Source organism: Nerophis ophidion, linkage group LG08 (assembly GCF_033978795.1).
Source record: "Nerophis ophidion isolate RoL-2023_Sa linkage group LG08, RoL_Noph_v1.0, whole genome shotgun sequence".
In the NCBI taxonomy this organism is placed as follows: Eukaryota; Metazoa; Chordata; class Actinopteri; order Syngnathiformes; family Syngnathidae; genus Nerophis; species Nerophis ophidion.
The window spans coordinates 33,903,105-33,928,415 of record NC_084618.1 but is presented as its reverse complement, the minus strand read 5'-3'; the positions used below and the strand labels follow the sequence as shown (position 1 = coordinate 33,928,415).

The following is a 25,311-nucleotide window of genomic DNA, read 5'->3' as shown; positions in this document are numbered from 1 at the left end:
TCCAAAGGCAAAACCAAGTAACTCACGTCTAAATGATTTTGAGAAAACAAAGGAAAACCAATCTATCTTGATGCTGTCTTACAAAGATCTACAAAGTCATCAAACGAATAGATGTTTTCTTGAGCTTTCATTTTCTTGCCGACTGAGCCATGGATTGAATCTGCTCTCATTAACGTGCGCCCTTTCTCCAGATATTTTATCACAATCTCGGGTGGGCCCCATTCTACCTTTGCACATTACAGCGTCGTTTTTATTTTGACCTCCACAGTTATCTGCCCAAAAGAGTATGCAAGGGGAAGAATCAAGAACAATACATTTAATGAAGGTGCTTGCAACGTTCTGGGTCAATCTTCCAAATATCCCCTTGTGCCATAATATCACATAATTTGCCCCCATTCGTGCAAATGTCTCATTAAAGACAATAAGGCGACTGACAAAGAAGCTCCGATTGGTCCCTTGAGATACTAGGTTTTTCTGTTGTATCTACGCGGTTATGTGGTAGTTGCTAGGTCCTGCCATGCGCGTAACAGCTTACTTACAGAACAAATTACAATATCGCATACACTAATGTAATGCATATCACCTAGGAACTCCAAAATTATTATCAGCTCAGTTTTGACCAAAATTGAGTTACTGGGTTTTGCCTTTGGACGGGAGAACGGTGAGAGACAGAATGTGGAAAAAAAATATCAAGGAATTCACATTGTCGGAGTTTTAAAGAATTTATCTGTAAATTATGGTGGAAAATAAGTATTTGGTCAATAAAAAAAATTCAACTCAATACTTTGTAATATAACCTTTGTTGGCAATAACAGAGGTCAAACGATTACTATAGGTCTTTACCAGGTTTGCACACACAGTAGCTGGTAATTTGGCCCATTCCTCTATGAAGATATTCTCGAGAGCAGTGATGTTTTGGGGCGGTCGCCAAGCAACACTGACTTTCAACTGCCTCCACAGATTTTCTATGGGGTTGAGGTCTGGAGACTGGCTAGGCCACTCCAGGACTTTCAAATGCTTCTTACGGAGCCACTCCTTCGTTGCCCGGGAAGTGTGTTTGGGATCATTGTCATGCTGGAAGACCCAGCCATGTTTCATCTTCAAAGCTCTCACTGATGGAAGGAGGTTTTGGCTCAAAATCTCACGATACATGGCCCCATTCATTCTTTCCTTAACATGGATCAGTCGTCCTGTCCCCTTAGCAGAAAAACAGCCTCAAAGCATGATGTTTCCACGTCCATGCTTCACAGTAGGTATGGTGTTCTTGAGATGCAACTCAGTATTCTTCTTCCTCCAAACACGACGAGTTGAGCTTATACCAAAAAAATTCTATTTTGGTTTCATCTGACCACATGACATTCTCCCAATCCTCTGTTGTATCATCCATGTGCTCTCTGGCAAACTTCAGACGGGCCTGGACATGCACTGGCTTAAGCAGGGGGACACATCTGGCACTGCAGGATTTGATTCCCTGTCGGCGTAGTGCGTTACTGATGGTAACCTTTGTTACTTTGGTCCCAGCTCTCTGCAGGTCATTCACCAGGTCCCCCCGTGGGGTTCTGGGATTTTTGCTCACTGTTCTCATTATCATTTTGACCCCACGGGATGAGAGCCCCAGATCGAGGGAGATTATCAGTCTGTTGCAGGTCTACAATTATTTTCCTGGTGTCCATCGACAGCTCTTTGGTCTTGGCCATAGTGGAGTTTGGAGTCTGACTGTTTCAGGCTGTGGAAAGGTGTCTTTTATCCAGATAACGAGTTCAAACAGGTTCCATTAATACAGGTAACGAGTTGAGGACAGAAGAACTTCTTAAAGAAGAAGTTACAGGTCTGTGAGAGTCAGAGATCTTCCTTGTTTGAAGTGACCAAATACTTATTTTCCACCATTATTTACAAAAAAAATTTAATTCCTAAAATGTGAATTCCTGGATTTTTTTTCTCCACATTCTGTCTCTCACAGTTGAAGTGTACCTATGATGAAAATTACAGACCTCTTTAATCATCTTAAGTGGGAGAACTTGCACAATCGGTGGCTGACTAAATACTTTTTTGCCCCACTGTATGTAATCAGTTTCTGATTTACTAAATTGTATAACAGGGCAAAATATTTTTTATTTGTAGTGGTCTTGAACTATTTGGAAAGAAAGATATAAAAACAACTAAAAACTTGTTGAAAAATAAACAAGTGATTCAATTATAAATAAAGATTTTCTACACATAGAAGTAACCATCAAGTTAAAGTGCCCTCTTTGGGGATAGTAATAGAGATCCATATGGATTCATGAACTTCATTCTAAACATTTCTTCACAAAAAAGACATCTTAAACATCAATATTTATGGAACATGTCCACAATAAATCTAGCTGTCAACACTGAATTGTTGTCTTTTTTTCACAGTTTATGAACTTACATTAAGATTTTGTTGTATTATTCAATAAATATATTTATAAAATATTTTTTAATTTCTGCTATTTTTAGAATATTTTTTTAAAATATTGCGTACCCCTTGGCATACCTTCAAGTACACCAAGGGCTACACGTACCCCCATTTGAGAACCACTGCTATAATCCATACATCAGGATTGATACCTTTTTCTTCTTCTTTTTCTTCTCCTTTTTGCTGAGGTTTGAGAATGGGTCGTCGCCATCCTGATTCTGCTTAGCCTGCTCTGCGATGGCATCCTCCGCACTCTGCTTTGACATGAACCAACATTAAAAACACAGAGCCGGAAAAAAGAAAAAGCAATAGCGAACTGGAAGAACAGACAGACCATCATCATGTCACCTCCATCACTGTCATCCTTCTCGTCTTCATCTTCACTCTGCACTGAGCGTTTCTTTTTTGAAAAAAATGATTGCCAGTTAAAAATATATTCACTTGCCATATAATTAATCCAATCAAAACACACATCAAATTAGCTTAAAGACTTGTCGTAACTACCACCACTTGCAATACAGAAAATATAATTGTAAACACGCAGCCATGAAGAAATGACACAGGATCCATTAATTAAGATAAATAAAATAAAGCACTTTAGTTTTTTTAGTAAAATAACAAGGTGTTGACCTGTTAAATGGTAAGTACATGTACGCCATAATTTAACGCAAGTGTGAACACTGATTGAAGGCGATAGAATGAAGGTTTTAGGGAGCAATGTGTGTGGAGGCGTGTCTGCAGAATTGAAAGGTTGTGCTGGTCACGTGGGCATTAATGTGTTAAACATATGCAGGAAGTATTCAAGAGACTATCAGTCACCTGTGCAGGGCAGGAAATACGATTATGGACAGAATTTAATTGCCATACTTATGTGGACCGCTGAACTGCATGATGGTGTAGCCCTGGTAATTTTATGTAAGAATTATATGCAACTATCATATATTATTGTGTAATGGTCTATCATACTACAAACTATTGCAAGGTTTATCATTGTGTATCATATTACAAATTATTGCGGGACTAATTTTCTATCATATGAAACTATCGCAAGACGTATTGTATTGTGTATTATACTATAATCATGCCACAATACCCTTAATGACCTATGTAATACAAAGGAGTGTTTTGATTAATACACAAACCGCACTCTGGGTCTCGGCGTCTTTGTACAGTAAGCTCAAAGATTTCATTTCCACCTCTCAGCAACCAGAAGCAAGGGTTGGTCGCAAACACTGATATTCAATTACTTACAATTTCTTTCGCTTTATTGGTCTTCTTGGGCTTCTCATCCTCATCATTCACTCTGGACTGTAGAGGAAAGAAGAACACCAAGTAAATTAAGACAGCAACTGCAACCTCAGCAAAATTCAAGACTAAAATGCTATCTGCCATAAACACATGTACAAATGGGAGGCAAAGATGCTTGAACACCAACTTCTTGGTGTTAATATGGTTGATCGAATGACCTGGAGATCTCACATCAAAAATATACGACATTGCATGGCAAGATGTATTTGAATGGTTACCAAATGGGAGTTATTGTGTGGACATATAGGGAAAATAACTACAAAAACTATGGATGTTTTTATTAGGGTTTTGTGATACCAATTCCGATCATCCTTGAGTGAGATCGGCCAATATAAATCACATGTAATAACTGTAAATGTTTTGTGTTATGGTGAGTGCTATTGACATTGAATTGAATATTCAAACTAGTTCCTTATTCTCTTAACACACACTTATTTGAGCGAAAGAAAGTCAATTAGTACACAATAAAAAAACAAAAGCAAAAACTACTGACTACTACTCTTGTAAATCCTTTGGTTTTATCCCCCCACAAAGTCATCCTTAAGGGAATTATTCCAAGATTTCTAACACTAACTAAAAATACAAAACAAGTTTTAAAAAAAAATTAAAATATCAATCTAATCACTGTCGTATCAATCATATGCTAATACTACCCTTGCCATTGCTGGGATGTTACTGATGTCACCTCCGGCTCACGTTCCTGCCCTATGAATACTGGTGGTAGTCAAGCTAGCTCGATTTTCAATGGGCACTAGGCGTAACATGGGTAAAGGAGCCACATTGTACCTTTTTCTCACATTTGTCTTCCTCGTCCAAATCAGAGTTCTCATCCTGATCACTCATTCCCTGGCTGAGAGCTGCAAATATGTTTCCACCCTGCCGGACAACATCAATGGTTCACAATGCCAGCATGTGAAGCACTAGTAAGACAATAACAAACCTTGTTCTTCTGTTTCCCTTTCTTTGGGGCGACGACTGCATGGAGAAAAGGCGAGGACTGGCTTTAATAATGGTGTGAGATTATAAGCAAGTCATGATGAACAATGTTATTTCCTACCAGGCTCATCATCATTATCATCATCATCACTGGCTTGTACTGAGAGATGTTTTAGTTTCAGCGTGACATCTTCATGGCTGTCCTTAGCTGCATCACCACCCTTTCCTTTCCGCCGCTCTTTCTTCTTTTTATGAGACTGGAAAAAATTGTTCACACTGAAATGTCATGTGTCCACACTTCAGGGGAAATCAATGTAATTTGTATCAAACCATACTAACACATATTAAACTTTACATTTACTTAAAACATTCCTCATAGTCAAGACATTGACTGAAATGGCCATCATTGTTTCCTACAGGAAAATGTTAAAGATTCTAAAGAAAGGGAGGTTGGCCACACCAGTGTCTTCTACCTTTTAGGTTCCACTCCTATGGTGATTTACCCCCAAAAATGTTGTGAAAATTTGGGAGGTAAGCTGGCAAATTAATTTCCCATTAAACTTAAATTTGTTTAAGTAAAGGAGAATAGGTCCGGGTAAAAAAAAGACCTACTGTAAAACCTACAGTGGAATAGGACCAAATTAATTATGTAGTTATGCTAAAATACTGTATGTTGCAGATACATAAATGGGTCAGAGCATATTCAAGACCAGCACATCAATTTTGTTTTTTGCATTTTGGGCAGTTTCTGTCCACAAAAACGAATACAACGTGGCGCCGTTAGTAGAGTGGCCGTGCCAGCAACCTGAGGGTTCCTGGTTCAATCCCCACCTTCTACCAACTTCGTCATGTCCGTTGTGTCCTTGGGCAAGACACTTCACCCTAGCTCCTCATGGGTCGTGGTTAGGGCCTTGCATGGCAGCTCCCACCATCAGTGTGTGAATGTGGAAGTAGTGTCAAAGCGCTTTGAGTACCTTAAAGGTACAAAAGCGCTATAGAAGTATAACCCATTTACAAAAGGATGACTGTTGTATTTTTTCTCATATGGGATGTGGTGGCGACTCTGCCTTCCACCCAAATGCAGCTGGGATACGATCCAGTCACCCCAGCAATCGCGAAAGGGACAAACGATAGAAAATGGATGGATGGATAAGGCTCTACTGATCATTTATTTTATGACCTGTCTTCAATTTTTAATACAAATAAAGCACACTGCCCTTTCACTTAAGACACATCATAAAATGTACATATTGTTGCATATTTAACATGAATCACATTCACTTGCATATTTACTATTATACTATCATCATCATTACACTAGTGCAGGGGACTTCAACAGGACCTTCCAAGTGGATGGAAAGATAGAGTGGGGACCCCCTGCTTATGTATCTTGTATACAATTGTGCTTTAACTTAAACTGATCTTAAAAGTGGATTCTTAACCTGCAGTTTCTGAAATGGAGGGTTGGGTGCTACATTTATCACTGTGCATGTGTGAATGACATGGTTGTGGAATTGAAGTAACATTGTTGTTTTGCTGGAGTAAGCGGCTGTTGTTGTGAGCAGGAGTTGCAGTTAAGTCATTAAAATGTACAGTTGTCTTAGTTATTGTGCCAACATTGGTAGCAGAGGATGGTAATTATAAAGTTCCGCCAGCGTTTAATGAGAAAAAATCTTACGAAAGCTGGAAAAATGAGGTAGAAATTTGGAGACTGATTACTGACTTTGGCGGTTGCCTTATCGCTAATGTGAAGAGTGAGGTACAGCGCATTGGAAATACCCACAGGGGATTTGAACAAAGATGATTGTCTAGACTACACCTTTGAAAAAACTGGACTCTGTTTTTGAAGGTGGAAAAGAACCGCCAATGCGAGGCGTACACGGATAACGGACCAAACACCAGATAATGAAATACAATGGTGTTTTGATGGTGGATTACATTGTCGAGTTTGAACAGAGATACAACAGAATTTGGCAGTTTAAAATGGAGCTACCGAATGCAATTGACGCTGCCTACTATACAAAGTTTACTGACAGGAGTGGAAGTCAGTCAAATATACAACATCCAACAGCTGTTCAAGGTATCAATCCGCTTAACAAATATAGTAGGAGAACGAGATGTGCAGTCTGCCTAAGTGTATATCACTGGGCAAAGGACTGCCCCCACAAAAATGACTATGCTAAACTCACAAAAGTTGAAGGACGACCACAGCGTGAAGAATGCAACATGACTTAATTGTCTAACGACATTGTTTAACACAGAGATATTCATGGTAGGCTGGGATATGCTGTGATTGACACAGCTTGCACTAGAACAGTGTGAAGCGAAAAATGGCATCATTATGTCAGCCAACAAACAGACCGAGTTGCTGAAAATGAAAAGGCATACAAAGTGCAAGACCATTCAAGTTTGATGAGCAGAGCTGAACGGGGTAGTGGAGTCCAAGTTTTAGACCTCAATCATAGCCTTGGAAGAAAATTACCTGCAGCTGGAGCAGGAAAAATAACACTGAGGGGCAGCCAACAAAATTGCTTGCAGTACAAAGAAGAAACTGAAAGAAGTGACGCTGCAGATGGAAGACAAATGCCGTCATGCTGACCAGTACAAGGAGCAGGTGATGTTCAGTGTTTCATCCATAGGAAATCTTCCATTTAAAGGCACTTAAGGTGGGCACCTAATCATGTTTCTGGGAGAGGGCTGAAGATTCTTTCCCATATGCTGGCAGAGCAGGAGAGTTGTTCGGAGAGATGACATGGACAGTGCAGTTTTCTTAACTACACAGTAGGAGTGTAACGGTACGTGTATTTGTATTGAACCGTTTCGGTACGGTAGTTCCGGAGGTCTACCGAACGAGTTTCCACACGAACATATGAAGTAGCGGCCTAAGCTAAACTTTTAACAAGCTGCCTCTGTCTCCTACACAGCACCCAGCATTGTCCCACCCACACAACCATCTGATTGGTTACATATATATCGGTAACAGCCAATCAGCAGTGCGTATTCAGAGAGGTAACAACCAATCAGCAGTGCGTATTCAGAGCGCAGGTAGTCAGCGCTTCAGCGTCGAGCAGATAGGTGTTTAGCAGGTGAGCAGCGGATTCTCCCCAAATTATAATTGACACCTCCCAGTCAACGTTCTAGATGACGTTCTAGAAACAAACTGCAGCTCCGCTCGCTCGCAGTCCTGGCTTGAAGTGAAGCCTGATTAACTTTTAGCGTAACGTTAGCTCATTGTGCGGTGTGTGTGTGCGTGCGTGCGTATGCTAGTGATATAATAATGTAACTGCATCATTAAGCCTACATGAACTCCGTGGTGTTCAGGGATGAATAGTCTCTCCTATTGCTATTGTGCTATTTTTTCAGCTATAATTACATTAATCATTAGTAATGTAGCAGCCTAGTTTGAATGGCAGGGTCCCTGCTATCACATGTTGATAAAAATATAACAGGGTTTCCCTCACATTCATTTATTTGTGGCGGCCCACCACGAAAGTATTACAGCCGCATAAATAAATAAAAAAAGTTTTTGTTTTGTTTGTTTATTCGGCTTTTGACTCGCTCGACCGTTCATAAAAGCAATGGGACTCTGTCTGTGAATGGAGCTTGTAGTTACATATTATATAAATATGTACATAAAGTGTAATTATATTCCAACTCCGCGTTCTTCTTGGTCATCGCCGCCGCCACTGCCACCCCCCATTCCCCCTCCACACCCTGCCGCCCGACCACACCACCACAAATAGATGCCTGACCTGTGGGAAACACTGTATAACATTTACATAATAAAAATCAACTACAGGCTTCCAAATGCTCTAATAGATTAAGCATTACGAGTTGATTTGAAACTGTTTAATGTTGCACTTTTTTTTATGTAGAAGAAAAGTTTTGTAATTTTATTTAATCTGAGCAACAAGTTGAAGCAGTTTAATTTTGATTAACGTGGGCAGAATTATTATAGTGTTCCCAATGTTAAAAGGATAAAGCCATTGTTAACAAATGTGGTAAATAACCCCAAAAATTAATATTTTGTTGTTTTCTTACTGTACCAAAAATTAACCGAACTGTGAGCTCTAAACCGAGGTACGTACCGAACCAAAATTTTTGTGTACCGTTACACCCTACTACTCAGTACTCAGAAATCACCACAGTCACAGAGAAAATTAATCGAGATCAGCAGTATCAAGAAACTCATCCACTCTGGTCTACGCAGCAAACCATGTGGTCAGAAAATAAGGAGCAGCTTGCTGACTGTTTGACCAAGAAAGGAGCGTCTGCACTCGTTTTGCTGAGGGCTCTCAGCAAAAGTGTATGGACACTTAAAAGTCAAATTGACTTGACAACAAATAATTTTTCTTTACTGTTCTACTTAAATTATTAAAGGGGAACATTATCATAATTTCAGAAAGGTTAAAACCAATAAAAATCAGTTCCTAGTGGCTTATTTTATTTTTCAAAGTTTTTTTCAAAATTTTACCCATCATGGAATATCCCGAAAAAAGGCTTTACAGTGCCTGATTTTCGCTATCTGTGAAGCCACCGTCCATTTTCCTGTGACGTCACCCAGTGATGCCAATAAAAACAACATGGCGGATAGCACAGCAAGATATGGCGATATTAGCTCGGATTCAGACTCGGATTTCAGCGGCTTAAGCGATTCAACAGATTACGCATGTATTGAAACGGATGGTTGGAGTATGGAGGCAGATAGCGAAAACGAAATTGAAGAAGAAACTGAAGCTATTGAGCGAATATCTACTGACGCTATTCGGCGATCGCCTTCTAACCAACGATTGAGTGTCGCAGGATATTGATACATCTTTGTGCCATGTCTGCCTTAGCATCGCCGGTAAAATGTGCAGACCAAACGATCGGGACTTTCGCATCTTGTGACACAGGAGCAACTTAAATCAATCAAGACATTGACTGAAATGGCCATCATGGTATTGTTTGGCATTAAATGTGGGTGGAGGGAAAGGCTGGATGCAAATATAGCTACAAATGTACATACAGCTAGCCTAAATAGCATTTTAGCATCGATTAGCTGGCAGTCATGCCGTGACCAAATATGTCTGATTAGCACATAAGTCAATAACATCAACAAAACTCACTTTTGTGATTTCGTTGACTTTATCGTTGGAAATACATCTGCAAGATATCCATACATCTCTGTGCCATGTCTGCCTTTGCATCGCCGGTAAAATGTGCAGACCAAACGATCGCGACTTTCGCATCTTGTGACACTGGAGCAACTTAAATATGTCGATTGGTAAGTGTTTGTTTGGCATTAAATGAGGGTGGAGGGAAACGCTGCATGCACACTCCACGTAAGTCAACTTGAATCCGTCCCTAATCATGTTGTTACACCCTCTGACAACACACCGACGAAGCATGATGTCTCCCAGGTACGGAAAAACAGTCCAAAAAATTTAAAATAACAGCTGATTTGACTTGGTGCTTGTAATGTGTTTGAGAAAATGGCGGATTGACTACCTATGTGACGTCACGTTGTGACGTCATCGCTCCGAGTGCGAATAATAGAAAGGCCTTTAATTCGCCAAATTCACCCATTTAGAGTTCGGAAATCGGTTAAAAAAATATATGGTCTTTTTTCTGCAACATCAGGGTATATATTGATGCTTACAAAGGTCTGGTGATAATGTTCCCCTTTAAAGCTTAAACTTTAAACCTGACTATCCGTTAAGGCAGGGATCCCCAAACATTTTGACCTGGAGGCTGTATTGGGTTAAAAAAATTTGACCAGGGGCCGCGCTATATATACAAACCCTGTCTCCATATGAGTTGGGAAATTGTGTTAGATGTAAATATCAACAAAATACAATGATTTGAAAATAATTTTCAACCCATATTCAGTTGAATATGCTACAAAGACAAAATATTTGATGTTCAAACTGATAAAACATTTTTTTTTTGCAAATAATCATTAACTTTAGAATTTGATGCCAGCAACACATGACAAAGACATTGGGAAAGGTGGCAATAAATACTGATAAAGTTGAGGAATGCTCATGAAACACTAATTTGGAACATCCCACAGGTGTACAGGCTAATTGGGAACAGATGGGTGCCATGATTGGGTATAAAAGCAGCTTCCATGAAATGCTAAGTAATTCACAAACAAGGATGGGGTGAGGGTCACCAATTTGTAAGCAAACAGTCGGACAGTTTTAGAACAACATTTATCAACGGGCTATTGCAAGAAATTTAGGGTTTTAACCATCTACAGTCCGTGGAATCATCAAAAGGCTCAGAGAATCTGGAGAAATCACTGCACGTAAGCGGTGATATTACGGACCGTTGATCCCTCAGGCGGTACAGCATCAAAAACAGACATCGATGTGTAAAGGATATCACCACATGAGCTCAGGAACACTTCATAAAACTACTGTCAGTAGATACAGTTGGTCGCTACATCTGTAAGTGCAAGTTAAAACTCTGCTATCCAAAGCAAAACCCATTTATCAACAACACCAAGGAACGCCGCCAGCCTTGCTCACCTAAGATGGACTGATGCAAAGTGGAAAGGTGTTCTGTGGTCTGACGAGTCCACATTTCAAATTATATTTCGAAAAACAGGACGTGGTGTCCTCCAGAACAAAGAGGAAAATAACCATTTGGATTGTTAGAGGCGCAAAGTTCAAAAGCCAGCATCTGTGATGGTATGGGGGTGTATAAGTGCCATGGGTAATTTACACATCTGTGAAGGCACCATAATGCTGAATGGTCTATACAGGTTTTGGAGCAACATATGTTGTCATCCAAGCAACGTTATGATGAACGCCACTCCTTATTTCAGCAAGACAAAGGCAAGCCACATGTTACAACAGCATGGTTTCGTAGTAAAAGAGTGTGGGTACTTTCCCGGCCCGCCTGCATTTCCAGACCTGTCTCCCATCGAAAATGTGTGGCGCATTATGAAGCGTAAAATACGTCAGCGGAGACCCCGGACTGTTGAACGACTAAAGCTCTACATAAAACCAGAATGGGAAAGAATTTCACTTTCAAAGCTTCAACAATTAGTTTCCTCAGTTCCCAAGCGTTTGAGTGTTGTTAAAAGAAAAGGTGATGTAACACAGTGGTGAACATGCCCTTTCCCAACTACTTTGGAACATGTTGCAGCCATGAAATTCTAAGTAAATTATTCCATCCATCCATCCATTTTCTACCGCTTATTCCCTTTGGGGGTTGCGGGGGGCGCTGGCGGCTATCTCAGCTACAATCGGGCGGAAGGCGGGGTACACCCTGGACAAGTCGCCACCTCATCGCAGGGCCAACACAGATAGACACACAACATTCACACTCACATTCACACATTTGCAAAAAAAAAAAAGTTTATGAGTTTGAACATCAATATCTTGTCTTTGTAGTGCATTCAACTGAATATGGGTTGAAAAGGATTTGCAAATCATTGTATTCTGTTTATATTTACATCTAACACAATTTCCCAACTCATATGAAAACGGGGTTTGTATATATATATATATATATATATATATATATATATATATATATATATATATATATATATATATATATATATATATATATAAATAATACATACAATCTAAACTTTCTTTTCCTTAAACTGAACAAAAGTCATATGTCCGCTGATGTTTAAAAACTCTATACTTGGAGTCTAATTTATGTTTCCCCAACGATTTTGCCATTTTTGCCCCTGTGCACTAATTGACTGAAAGATCGCGCATTTGCCGCCTTTGTGGCGCAAGCGTGATGACGTCCCGTTACCGCTGGGAAAATGCATTTTTAGACAAAATGATTTGCCCGAATGTAGCTGAGATAGGCGCCAGCACCCCCCGCGACCCCGAGAGGGAATAAGCGGTAGAAAATGGATGGATGGATGGATTTGCTTGAGCATCTAGGGGACCCAGAAACAAGCAGTATAGAATGGATTGTGTGGTGGGTGAAAAAGGACGGATTAAAAAAATGTATAAATACCAGATTTTTTTTTTTTTAGTCAGGCAGGACTACCCGCGGTCCGGATTTTGGACGCTGGCGTGCCGTATCTTCCTATGAGACCCAGTAACAAGCGGCAGAAAATGGATTGTAGGATGGGCGAAAAAGGACAGATTAAAATAATGATCATCAAAAAATAGATAAATACAATTTTTATTTACTTTTTAGGGGCCCGATTTTGGACGTTGGCGTGCTGTATCTGCCTAAGAGACTGAGTAACAAGCGGTAGAAAATGGATTGATGATTGGGCGAAAAAGAACAGATTAAAAAAAAAAACAATAAAAAAAAAATAAATTAAAAAAATCTTTTTTTACTTGGTACTACCCGCAGGCCGGATTTTGGACGCTGGCGTGCCGTATCTGGCCCGTCGGCTGTAATTTGGGGTCCCCTGGGTTAAGGAGACAAAATACATTTTCTTTGCACTGTTTTTCTTTAAAGAGAAAAGGGCAGTTTGTTACATGCTACATTCCTGACTGCGCATGTGCGAATGACGTGCTTGTGGAGCGGAACTGACGTTGTTAAGCGGGAGTGAGCGATTGTCCTGATGCAGGAATTGTAGCAAAGACATTATTACGTACGGTTGCTGTCGTAGTTATTGCGTAAACAGGATAGGTTAACTCTTTTTGTTGTGTTTTTTTTTCGGGTTATAATATTGTGCATTTTTACAATTCAAACACAAACTTTAACTAACTGCTAGATGAAAATTGGCTTTCAACCAAGCACAGGGAACCTGACAGAGTCTTATGATTGGCACAGCAGTGATTAAGGTGGGTCCTCCTTGTTGGAGGGACAGGCAAATTGCATCGTGTCCCAATTGCTCCTGTGTGTTGCTGATTGAAAAACATCTTGTGCTTCCATTTATCTGGTCACCAAAGTGTTTGATCAATGTTAATGTGTATATAAAGATATTTAAAATATTGAAACAAATAACAAGAGGATTAAAACGTTATTTTTAATATAATTTTATCGTGAAATTACCGGAAGTAGCGTATGCTCGCCAATTAACGATCAGGGCTAATAACCATTCTTTTTGAAAACACATTTCACATTACCATGGCTGTATTTTCAACAAAACATAAATGGTAAATGGACTATACTTGTATAGCCCTTGTCTACCTTCAAAGCACTATGACACTATTTCCACATTTACGCACTGATGGCAGGAGCTCACATGCAAGGCTCTAACCACGGGTGAAGTGTCTCTTGCCCAAGGACACAACGCACGTGATTAGGATGGGGGAAGCTGGGAACGAACCTGCAATCCTCAAGTTAATGGCACGGCTGCTCTATTACCCGAGCCACGTTGTCCCAACAATACATTGCTATCACTGACACCAAGCACTCTATGAATTTAGCAAACATCAGTAAAGCCACAGTATGTCTCAAACACTTGTGCTATTAGCAATAATATTGACAGTTTTAACTAGCACGGCTAATTAATCTTTGGTCGTTGGCTAAAAGTAGTATTGTGTTTTTAGCTATACCATTAAATAAACGATTCATGGAAGCGGATACAAAACTCGATAATCTTTTTTAATCTAGTTTATGTAATTACTCAGGGAATCATTTCACTTCTAAAGTGGAAGGATAAATTGTATACCAAATAATTGCATTATCATTACTGGCCTATTGCTGATAAAGTACCTGTTTAGGATCTGACACGGTCACCTCATCGACCTCCTCAAGTTTGATGTCGGTCTGCAGTTCCTCAAAAAACTGGTGGAAAACATTACAGAGCAAATCAAAAAATCAAGTTTAACATAAACCAAAAAAATATATATATATTTTTTTACATGTACTCACGCTCTTTTTGCCTTTTTTATCTTTTTTCCCCTTTTTCACAGTTTTTTCTGTAAATACAAAAGAAAAATGGTGGCACAACAGACGATGGGAAACCCAAGTGTCAGGGGTGTTCATTCTATTTGGCCCTTGACAAATTCCAAAACTGATTCATAATTACCATATTTCCTTGAATTGCCGCCGGGGAGCTAATGGATTCAAAACCTCTTCTCACTCCTGCGCTTACCAAAGGCATGCGATAAAAGTAAGAATGCGCTAATTATTTTAAAACCTTTTCTCAGTCCGGCACTTACCAAAGGCATGCAGTACAAATTTGAGTGTGATGTAAGCTTTGACTTTAAATCTTACTGAATACCTCTTAATCTTATTCCCTTTATGGGTTTGCAAATTACCGGCATTGAAATCAGCCTCCTTCATTTTGAAAATGATGCCAGGGGAAGTGTCACTCGTGACGTCACAAGTTTGACCAGGCGGTAAGAGTAAGCATGCGCTAATTATTTTGCGAAGCGAGTTTGATCCGTCGGTAACTCAAGGCAGGCGCATATTATATGGCAATTCAAGGAAATATGGTAATGCTAAATTATTACTATTCAATATCATTGCAATTCCAATAAAGACCAGTCTGTTCTGAAATATTACATTATTTTTATGAGTCAACTATAACAGAAAGCAAAGGTTTAACACGGATAAAAGTTTACTCTTAATGTATTTGAATGTGGCACGCCGCCATAGTATTTTCATTACAGCCACGCCTTAAAATCTTCTTTTTTACTTTACCATTCTTACCTATCAAGGAGGAAATTAGCAAGTTTGGCTTCAGATCAAAAAAACTTCTCCGCCTTCAATCATCTCCATCATTCAAAGGCATTCCCGACACAAATCCTTGTTTTTCTGACTTCGTCATGAATAAGTTGAGAATTGTAACAAGGCCTTTTATATTCATTAAGGTCTGACATGTTTAGTAAGTTTACCAGTGGCAGTACCTAGACGAAGATGGCGGTGCGTAACTGGCAACCTGAATGTAACACACTCATGGAGTTTCTAATTCGTCAAATTAGAAAATAAAAACAATAAGATTTTGGGGTTGTAAATCTAATTTTGAAATGACTATATCCCGGCTAAACTACTGTTATCAGTTATAGAGGTATTCGAAAAGAACATAATTTATTGATTTATTTAATGACGACTTGTCAAGAATTTATTACATAGGGCTCCCTTAAGCAGAGAAAGTCCAACTGGAGTAATAGTACGAAGCAAGTGTGACGTCATGCTCACTGCAGCTTGCCTCTTTTGTCAGGGACATCGAGGAACAGATGTAAAGAGTCTCTAAACACGAGTACATTCCATTATAACCCCAGTAGAAGATGCAAGATTTGTTGCTAGTTGTTTGTATTTGAAACAGTCATTAAAAGTCTCTTAACACTTTAAAAAATCTCAAAAAAGTACATTGAACAATGTTACTTATTAACAACATAATTGTTTGTAAATGTATCTATACATTATTTGAGCCTTTTTGAAGAACACCATGTAACCTTAGCAAATTATGCAAACTAATTGATGACGCCACGGTCACCACACCCATAATCCTACCCTGACAACGCCCCCCACTACTACAGGTATTTTGGCAGTCTAGGCAAGATTAATTCAACTCGCGACCTGCGGGCCATATCCACACCTAACATCACCCAAATAGGCTTGATGAGACCATTCAAAACAGAATTAATCATGTATGCAGTACTCGCACAACCCCACAGAGAGTTACAGCGAAGCATATGTGAGCAAGTAAAACAAGATGGCACTATCAACCCTGAAAAAAATTAAAAATAATCGCTAAAATCTGACTTTTAACAGCGACTGCACAACAAAGTATGAATGTATTGAAAATGCTCACTCTATGATGTCTTTTCTTTTTGTGGTCATGTTGTTTTTGGCTGTTTAAGGGCCTACTGAAACACAGTATGATAGTTTATATATTAATGATGAAATCTTAACATTGCAATACATGCTAGTTAGTTTACTAAAATGCAATTTTAAATTTCGCGCAAATTATCCTGTTGAAAACGTCGCAGGTATGATGACGCGTGCGCGTGACGTCACGGATTGTAGCGGACATTTTGATCCAGTACCGATCCGGGCTATAAGTTGTCTGCTTTAATCGCATAATTACACAGTATTCTAGACATCTGTGTTGCTGAATCTTTTGCAATTTGGTCAAATAATAATGGAGATGTCAAAGAAGAAAGATGTAGTTGGGAAGCGGTGTATTGCGGCTGCCTTTAGCAACACAAACACAGCCAGTGTTTCCTTGTTTACATTCCCGAATGCTGACGGTGAATCATTACTATGGAACAGATTGGTCAAGCGTTCCCTACCACATGTCAACCAGCAGGTTTTAGTGAGAAAATGGTGGCGATAAGTCGGCTCTTACCGTGGACATGACCGTTGGATGCTTACGCCGTGGAGGACGCCGTAGTTGATTAGTCGACACTTTTTTCCCCCCCGAGATTAAAAAAGACGGAATTCCGACTTTGGACGGAAAAATCACATGCCTGTTTTTTATTTGAGTTTGATACATTTTGAATTATTTGTACAGCTATGTTATTTATTTTATGTAGAAATAATGTTTCTATTGTAGTTATGTTATGTAATTATGCGCTACTTGAACAGTTTTTCTGTGCTGTTAATACCCATCTTGACTAAGTGGGTTAATAAAAGTGCCACTGACTGTTTACAGTACAGTTGTCATTCACTTTAATTTCAGTGAATCTCGCTGAAAAATTAATATATTTATATGTATACGTTCACCGGAAATTATATAGAGATAAATATCAAATATCGAGTTTAAGTAAAAATATATCGAGATATACTTTTTCGTCCATAGCGCCCAGCCCTAGTAATTGGTACCCGAACAATACCCACATTTTGCAGTACAACCCACACCTTCTTTCAAAACGCAGCAATACGGTGTTTAAAAAGTGCTCTTCAGGTAATACACAGACTGAATTGAATACTCACGCTAATGTTAACTTGAACATATAAAAGGAAGGAAAGAGATTGTAAGGTCATCGTAGTAAGGCTCAACTGTCATCATTACACATGCTTTTCACAGGATTGCATCATTTTTATACATCACACCGACGTGAGCATTGCTGCATTCATTGCAAGCGACCTGGAGGACAGTTCTAGTACAATGCATTGTGTTCTGCTTAAAACAACTGCTATAGAATAACACTAAATAGCCAATTTACTCACAAATTAGCCACGGGTGTGTAACGCACGTCTTCACCTTTCCATTCCAACTTGGGGAGTTGTCAATAGTTTAATTCTAAAAGTGAGTATTTGACTGTAATGCTGTTGCTAGGTTGATTAAAAAGTAAAGCCGAATTGCACAAAAGAGCCTATCGATTAAAATTATATCGGTAAGTTAACAATAAGATCGGCATATCAGCTTTATAAGCAGAGGTCATCATTTATATGCTGTTTTTTTCAACGGAGTTCGCCTGAGTTAGCGCCGGTGGCTAGCTAGCCCATCTAACCACCGTACCTATCATCTTATTGTTTGATATTACCTGCTGTTGGAGCCGGAGTGACTTCGTCGTCCACCCACTCTGCTTCTTCTTTAGCTTTCTTGGGCATTTTCCTTGTTCATCCAAATATTGTAACTAAAAAGATAACAACCACACGTCATGCGGCCCAACGGCGTGAAGCTACAGATAGACCAAGTTTTCTTCTTCTGGCAACTTGGAGAGAGGCTTTTGGCGCTTTGCCGCCATCTGTAGGTTGGAAGGGCAACTGCTTACAGCACTGTAATGTACTGTAAGAAACATACATTAGACATTAAAACATATGTATGTTCACCTATTCATTTTTTTACTAGATAAAGATAAATATATTTTAAAAAAATGATCCGAGCAAATAATCAGGAAGACACGTTTGGATCATACCATTCATTTTTCACACTGTTCCCACAGTCTGTGAAGGCAGCATTACGCTTGGCTGCGTAAAGGCGTGTTTGGCGAAGCAAGGACACACAGGACTGGCGGACACTTGTGTAAGTTACCAAAATGACGCATACTAGCTTGGGTTAGGTGTCGGCGTCTTGGTGAATACTGCACAGCATTTGACTGAAACACACTAGGCTGGTGCAGTGAATTTAGTGCGGTTCCATGACTCAACAGTAATGATATGCCAGGACAAGCTTTAGCTAGTTAGCCTAGCATCTTACAGCCGGCTAACCGGCATGCAAAGTAATGTCAAATTATTTCGAGGCAATTTACTAAACAATCTGATTTTAATAATCACTTTTTGTAGTTGATGGAGCTATAAATGACAAAGCCATTTCAATTCATTTGATGTGAGCATTTTTTGACTTTGAAAATAGTATTACAAACGTACATGCATGGGTTCCTTTGTAAAACAATAACATTAACGCTTATGCAATTGCTGCAAATATTGCTTTTTTTAGGTAAGTCGATGGAAATTACATTCACATTTGCTTCCATGTTTTCTTTCAGTGTCTTATCCAAAAGGCAAGCGCTCACATACTAATAACAGCTCAAGTGCAACTGAATTGTAAGTGAATATGATAATTGTCATTGTTATATTTGTATTATACATCATTGTGGTTCTGACGTCTACATACACCAACCCTGTTTGCCACTTTAATTGTATTATCAAAGGTCATTCCCTTCACAAGCTATCAAAAGTAACCACCTGAAAATATAGTATGTAAAGACAGTAAACTACAGCAAAATATTTTTGGTATGCCTAAATGATTGTAGTGTAATGGTAATAAACATTACTGCTGTTCTCGCAGTTTTCAGTCAGCAAAAGACAAGCACCATTTTTGTAGTTCTCCCCAATTCTGTACTTGATGAGAAGCTCCTTGCTCAGCACGGAGTGACTGCTTAATTCAATCTCCGCTGCCTACAGTTTCTTATTGTAAACTTGTGGTCGGCTGCATGTCATGTGCTTCTCATAGTCTTTGAAATCCTCAGCGGAGTATACAAATCTGAGAAAAATCAAAGCTTTCCCTGAGATATATTTTAGTGCAGCTATTTTTAGCTGGCATGCTCGTCCTTCACCAACACAAAAACTCTTAACAGACTATACAATTATGTTAGGTGTACTTTGAATAAATTACCTATTTGTATGTGGAGACAGAGCGCTCTTTCAAGTGAAAATGATAAACAACTAGGGATGTGCCAATTAATCGGCCACCAATCGGTACCGGACGATTTTCATGAAAACATGCAATCGTCATTGCCGATGTAATGCCGATCACAAACATCGATCCTGTCTGGCTGATATAGTCGCTATAAGCTAATTGTGAAAAGACAGTGTACAGCCGCTCCGCTATGTTGATAATAATCAATCATCTGTTGCTCCAAATAAACTGCGTTTTTAAGTATCTTAAAGGGGAACCGCACTTTTGGGGGGAATTTTGCCTATCGTTCACAATCATTATGACATCAAATTGATTTTTTTTTAATGCATTCAACATATTAAATAAATGTAAATAAAAGTCATCTTACAGCTAAGCCAATGGCAGCTTCACTATTCCACCCGTAAAATCCGATAACCATTCCAAAAGCGCCAACAAGACTCAATTCAAGTCACTCAATACATTGAGTGACTTAAATATTGTTATTATAAGCGCCAACACAGACAAATTATTGATAGTGGCGCCGTGATCACTTCTATGTTTACATCATCGAGTGGTCTGCTGTTTACTCGCTTCCTTGCTCCCTGTAAGTTTATTGTAGATCATAAATCATGCATCTCACCTGGACAGTAGATGGCTAAGGATTAAATCCTAAAAGTTGGGAATCTGGAACTGGCGAGGACGACACAAAAAGCCTGTTTTTTTGCGAGGATTATGAGACATTTTTCATCTAAATGGGAATATGTGAACATCCGAGCAGTCAGCACCCCAATGACAGCAGACATTGTACAGTAAGTGATGTTTTATTATTTGTTGGCTTTCATGAAGTCTACAATGGCCAGAAATCAGTAATGAAGAGAGAAAAAAAAGTAAACGTAATGCGTTTTTTAAATTAATGTGTTGCATAAGCTTAAAATTATCAAAATAAGCAAGTATTAAAAATGTCATTATAAATGTGCCCGTTACTACATTACATACACACTTCCATCATTTATATAAAACCTCAATGGAGGTGTTTGAATGTTTTTTGGATCGAATGTATTTAATATTTTGAGTGCATAAAAAAAAATCCTTCCGTCATGTTTCTCATAATGATTGTGAACGATAGGCAAAATTCCACAAAAAGTAAAGTTCCTCTTCAAGTATCATTAGCATCATTACCCATATAACATTTTAATATAGTTAAATTTTGAGATCGGCCGATTCCTGGGCTGTGCAGTGCAGTTTACTCGCATTTGCGACTAAAAATAGGTTGTGGGACTATCCATCCATCCATCCATTTTCTACCGCTTGTCCCTTTCGGGGCCGCGAGTGTGCTGGAGCCTATCTCAGCTGCATTTGGTTAGTAATAATAAAAATTTAGATTTCAACAATTTCATTCTCATTTTGCTTTTAAAATAAATCCATACAAACTGGATTAAGTAGAGTAAGATTCGGGGAAAATAAACTTTGTTGTCACCAATTCAACCCTGGTAGCAGCACAAACGTGATTACGTATACACTGTATCGCCGCTCTCGCGACATGTTAGCATAGCTGCTACCAAAAACAACTAGCCATGCACCGCAGATTTAATTTAAACTACTAACGATACAACTTTTAAATAAACCCATGTTTCCACTTCTTGATGTTATGCTTGTTCATGTCGGTGGAGTTTTAACTTTTAGGAGACGTGTTGTAATGAAATTACAAACCGTGACAGTTTTGGTTAATTAAAGTTAAATTTTCAACATAAATTAATAAATCTGCAATAATGAACTTATACCAACATCAAAGGAATTCAATACAATGTTTTTAGAAAAGTACGAATATAAGAACTAGAAAGAAATAACATCATTTTAAAGGGGTCAGCTGTTTGCTTAGTCACATTTTTCAAACAAATATATTACAAGACCACCACCAGCTGGCTTACATTGTTACCATTAGTCTTTTAACATAACATATTTTTTTTGTGTCTGTATTCTTTACAATCACTCATCACGTTGAATAAATATTACTCATTAGTCTGAGGAATTTGGCGTTCATGCTTGTCACTTATCCCCTGTCTCGTACACATGTATACAAAATGGAAAGGCCAGAATTGACTTTCCAGAAAAACACTTGAAGAAGCCAGCCCAGTTCTGGAACCGTTTTAATTTAGCAGATAAGACTGAGATCAACCTGTACCAGAATGAGAGGAAGAAGAAAGCTTGGAGAAGGGTTGGAACAACTGAAGATTCAAAGCGCACCACATCTTCTGTAAAACATGGTGAAGGCAGTGTGATGACTTGGCCATGCATGTCTTTCAATGGCACTGGGTCACTCGTGTTTATTGATGAAGTCTATAAGGATATACTTTCTGCTCAGGTTAAAGCAAATCCAGCACAGTTTATTGGCTGATGCGTTACAGTGCAGGTGTTTGAGCAGTGGTTATTACTATCTACTTCACTAATTATACATTTTTTCAAAAACTAAATACTGGTATCATATATGTATATTTTTTATCTGCTTTTGTAGTTGTAATTAAAAAAATGCAGATACCAATAAAAAGAGACTAATAAGATATACATCAAAATGCCAAATATCGTCGCCGATAATCGGTCCATCTCAAGTTACATCCAGAGCTGGCAACTCGTGCTAATTAATCGCCAGCCAGCTAAATTGCTAACATGAAAACAATGCCAAGTTACATAACATCTTTTCCCATTACAAATGTCGTACCTCAACTGATCTATTTAATTGTGCCATTGAACAAAGTGGTAAATGTGTTTTTTTTTTTTTTTTTAATAAAGCTTGGTTAAAATATTTAAGTGTGTACACTAAGTACTGTAGTCTACTTTTTCAGCACATTCATCAACAATGATTATAATGATAACAGTGTGACAATTTCATATTGCTACATCCCCATTAGCAGCAAATTTGGAGACGCCAAAATGAAAGCATGTTTTGCACATTTCAACGAGCAGCGGGTAAAATGAGCACTTAATTATTTCACCACTCGTGTTGTTTGACATAAGAAAAAAAATTGTATTAGATTAGTTTTTTTGTGACACAGAAAGTTGTTTTGCTTTTACATGTTTGTTTTTGTTAGTATCATAGCTAGTTATGCAATTTTGGCAATTATGTCTTTATGTCTCTTCAACCTGCCCTTCCAACAAGGCCAGGCAGTAAACGCTCATTATCATTTACACTATTTACAGCTGTATATTATATATTGTTTCAGGTTCTTTGCGGTCCAGAATCTTTGAGAAAAGGGCTCATCTGCATGAGTTGCTTGGTGAGGGCAATGGTCAGCTATTGACTGGGGTTGCGCCGGCCCCTGTAGTTGATGGCTGTAAGCAGAGGAAGTGTTGCCTTCTGGGTGGGTTTTGTCCGCATCCACGGCAGAAGGCAACCGATTGTAAGTCAGGTAAGGTAATATGCTTGCTTCACTTCAGTATGCCTTGGAGTCTGAAAAACTGTTCACACTTCTGTATTGTCACTAGGGCTGGGCGACATGACCTTTTTTTAATATCTCGATATTTTTAGGCCATATCGCGATACACCATATATATATCTCGATATTTTGCCTTAGCCTTGAATTAACACTTGATACATATAATCACAGCAGTTTGATGATTCTATGTGTCAACATTAAAACATTCTTCTTCATACTGCATTAACATATACTCATTTTAAACTTTCATGCAGAGAAGGAAATCACAACTAAGTCAATTGACCAAAACTGTATTTATTAAACAGTTATTATTACTTGACAAATCAAAGTTGTCTAGACGACATCTTCCCGCTTGAAGCCGAACCACACTGATGTTTTTCTTGGGAATTAATTCTTCCTTAATTTGTTACCAAATTTGCACCTTGTTTCTCTCATATTACCACTCGCGCGGCTTCGCTAACATCACAGCTAACATTACCCATGCTGCTACCTCTCTGCTCGGGGAGGGCGTGTGACGTTGCAAACGTATGTAAGAAGGTGCGCTTGTTTTAAGTCTCTGTGAAAAGGAGAGACAAGAAAGAGGGAGAGACGCAACTGCGTGAGAACATATACTTGAATATCACAATATAGTTATTTTCTGTATCGCACAGAGACAAACCCGTGATACATCGTGTATATCGCCCAGCCCTAATTGTCACTATGTCGTCCCTTTCGATGCTGCATTGATGTTTTAAGTTCTGCGTCAGGGTTGAGCGGATATGATGCTGTTTTCTGCCATAACATGAGAGGCGGTATTTTCCTGTGACAGGGTTTCCCACACATTCATTTATTTGTGGCGGCCTGCCACGAAAGAATTACGGCCGCCACAAATTAAAAAAAATATATATCAATCAATCAATCAATCAATGTTTACTTATATAGCCCTAAATCACTAGTGTCTCAAAGGGCTGCACAAACCACTACGACATCCTCGGCAAGGAAAACTCATACCCAGTGGGACATCGGTGACAATAATGACCCAGTGGGACGTCGGTGACAATGATGACTATGAGAACCTTGGAGAGGAGGAAAGCAATGGATGTCGAGCGGGTCTAACATGATACTGTGAAAGTTCAATCCATAATGGATCCAACACAGTCGCGAGAGTCCAGTCCAAAGCGGATCCAACACAGCAGCGAGAGTCCCGTTCACAGCGGAGCCAGCAGGAAACCATCCCAAGCGGAGGCGGATCAGCAGCGCAGAGATGTCCCCAGCCGATACACAGGCAAGCAGTACATGGCCACCGGATCGGACCGGACCCCCTCCAAGAGGGAGAGTGGGACATAGAAGAAAAAGAAAAGAAACGGCAGATCAACTGGTCTAAAAAGGGAGTCTATTTAAAGGCCAGAGTATACAAATGAGTTTTAAGGTGAGACTTAAATGCTTCTACTGAGGTGGCATCTCGAACTGTTACCGGGAGGGCATTCCAGAGTACTGGAGCCCGAACGGAAAACGCTCTATAGCCCGCAGACTTTTTTTGGGCTTTGGGAATCACTAATAAGCCGGAGTCCTTTGAACGCAGATTTCTTGCCGGGACATATGGTACAATACAATCGGCAAGATAGGATGGAGCTAGACCGTGTAGTGTTTTATACGTAAGTAGTAAAACCTTAAAGTCACATCTTAAGTGCACAGGAAGCCAGTGCAGGTGAGCCAGTACAGGCGTAATGTGATCAAACTTTCTTGTTCTTGTCAAAAGTCTAGCAGCCGCATTTTGTACCAACTGTAATCTTTTAATGCTAGACATGGGGAGACCCGAAAATAATACGTTACAGTAGTCGAGACGAGACGTAACAAACGCATGGATAATGATCTCAGCGTCTTTAGTGGACAGAATGGAGCGGATTTTAGCGATATTACGGAGACGAAAGAAGGCCGTTTTATTAACGCTTTTAATGTGTGCCTCAAAGGAGAGAGTTGGGTCGAAGATAATACCCAGATTCTTTACCGTGTCGCCTTGTTTAATTGTTTGGTTGTCAAATGTTAGAGTTGTATTATTAAATAGAGTTCGGTGTCTAGCAGGACCGATAATCAGCATTTCCGTTTTTTTGGCGTTGAGTTGCAAAAAGTTAGCGGACATCTATTGTTTAATTTCATTAAGACACGCCTCCAGCTGACTACAATCCGGCGTGTGGGTCAGCTTTAGGGGCATGTAGAGTTGGGTGTCATCAGCATAACAGTGAAAGCTAACACCGTATTTGCGTATGATGTCACCTAGCGGC

General features: G+C 39.2%; 2 protein-coding genes and 1 long non-coding RNA gene across 6 annotated transcripts in view; 1 reads left to right on the top strand and 2 right to left on the bottom strand.

Annotated features, from left to right (window-relative positions):
* abcf1 (ATP-binding cassette, sub-family F (GCN20), member 1) overlaps positions 1-18,220 on the bottom strand; it is a 63,240-nt gene extending 45,020 nt beyond the window's left edge. The window contains exons 1-9 of the mRNA XM_061908339.1: positions 18,043-18,220; positions 14,477-14,523; positions 14,318-14,389; positions 4,803-4,938; positions 4,686-4,720; positions 4,532-4,621; positions 3,689-3,745; positions 2,772-2,837; positions 2,590-2,691 (exon numbers count right to left, since the gene is read on the bottom strand). Coding sequence (XP_061764323.1) covers positions 2,590-2,691; positions 2,772-2,837; positions 3,689-3,745; positions 4,532-4,621; positions 4,686-4,720; positions 4,803-4,938; positions 14,318-14,389; positions 14,477-14,523; positions 18,043-18,109 — 672 coding nt within the window. The 5' untranslated portion in view covers positions 18,110-18,220. The remainder of the gene's footprint in view (positions 1-2,589; positions 2,692-2,771; positions 2,838-3,688; positions 3,746-4,531; positions 4,622-4,685; positions 4,721-4,802; positions 4,939-14,317; positions 14,390-14,476; positions 14,524-18,042) is intronic.
* On the bottom strand, positions 12,661-13,166 carry LOC133557666 (uncharacterized). The gene is made up of 3 exons (XR_009807818.1): positions 12,988-13,166; positions 12,835-12,884; positions 12,661-12,727 (listed from the first exon to the last, which is right to left on the bottom strand). It is a non-coding gene; the product is annotated as an uncharacterized LOC133557666 (long non-coding RNA).
* Positions 17,643-25,311, top strand: part of lg08h6orf136 (linkage group 08 C6orf136 homolog) — a 32,678-nt gene continuing 25,009 nt past the window's right edge. Inside the window, exons 1-5 of one of the 4 annotated variants that reach the window (XM_061908345.1) lie at positions 17,646-17,804; positions 18,445-18,524; positions 18,988-19,045; positions 20,229-20,428; positions 22,838-23,023. In XM_061908345.1, coding sequence (XP_061764329.1) covers positions 22,943-23,023 — 81 coding nt within the window. In that variant the 5' untranslated portion in view covers positions 17,646-17,804; positions 18,445-18,524; positions 18,988-19,045; positions 20,229-20,428; positions 22,838-22,942. Of the gene's footprint in view, positions 17,805-18,444; positions 18,525-18,987; positions 19,046-20,228; positions 20,429-22,837; positions 23,024-25,311 lie in introns of all 4 variants that reach the window. The other 3 variants (XM_061908346.1, XM_061908343.1, XM_061908344.1) reach the window with 3 other exon arrangements.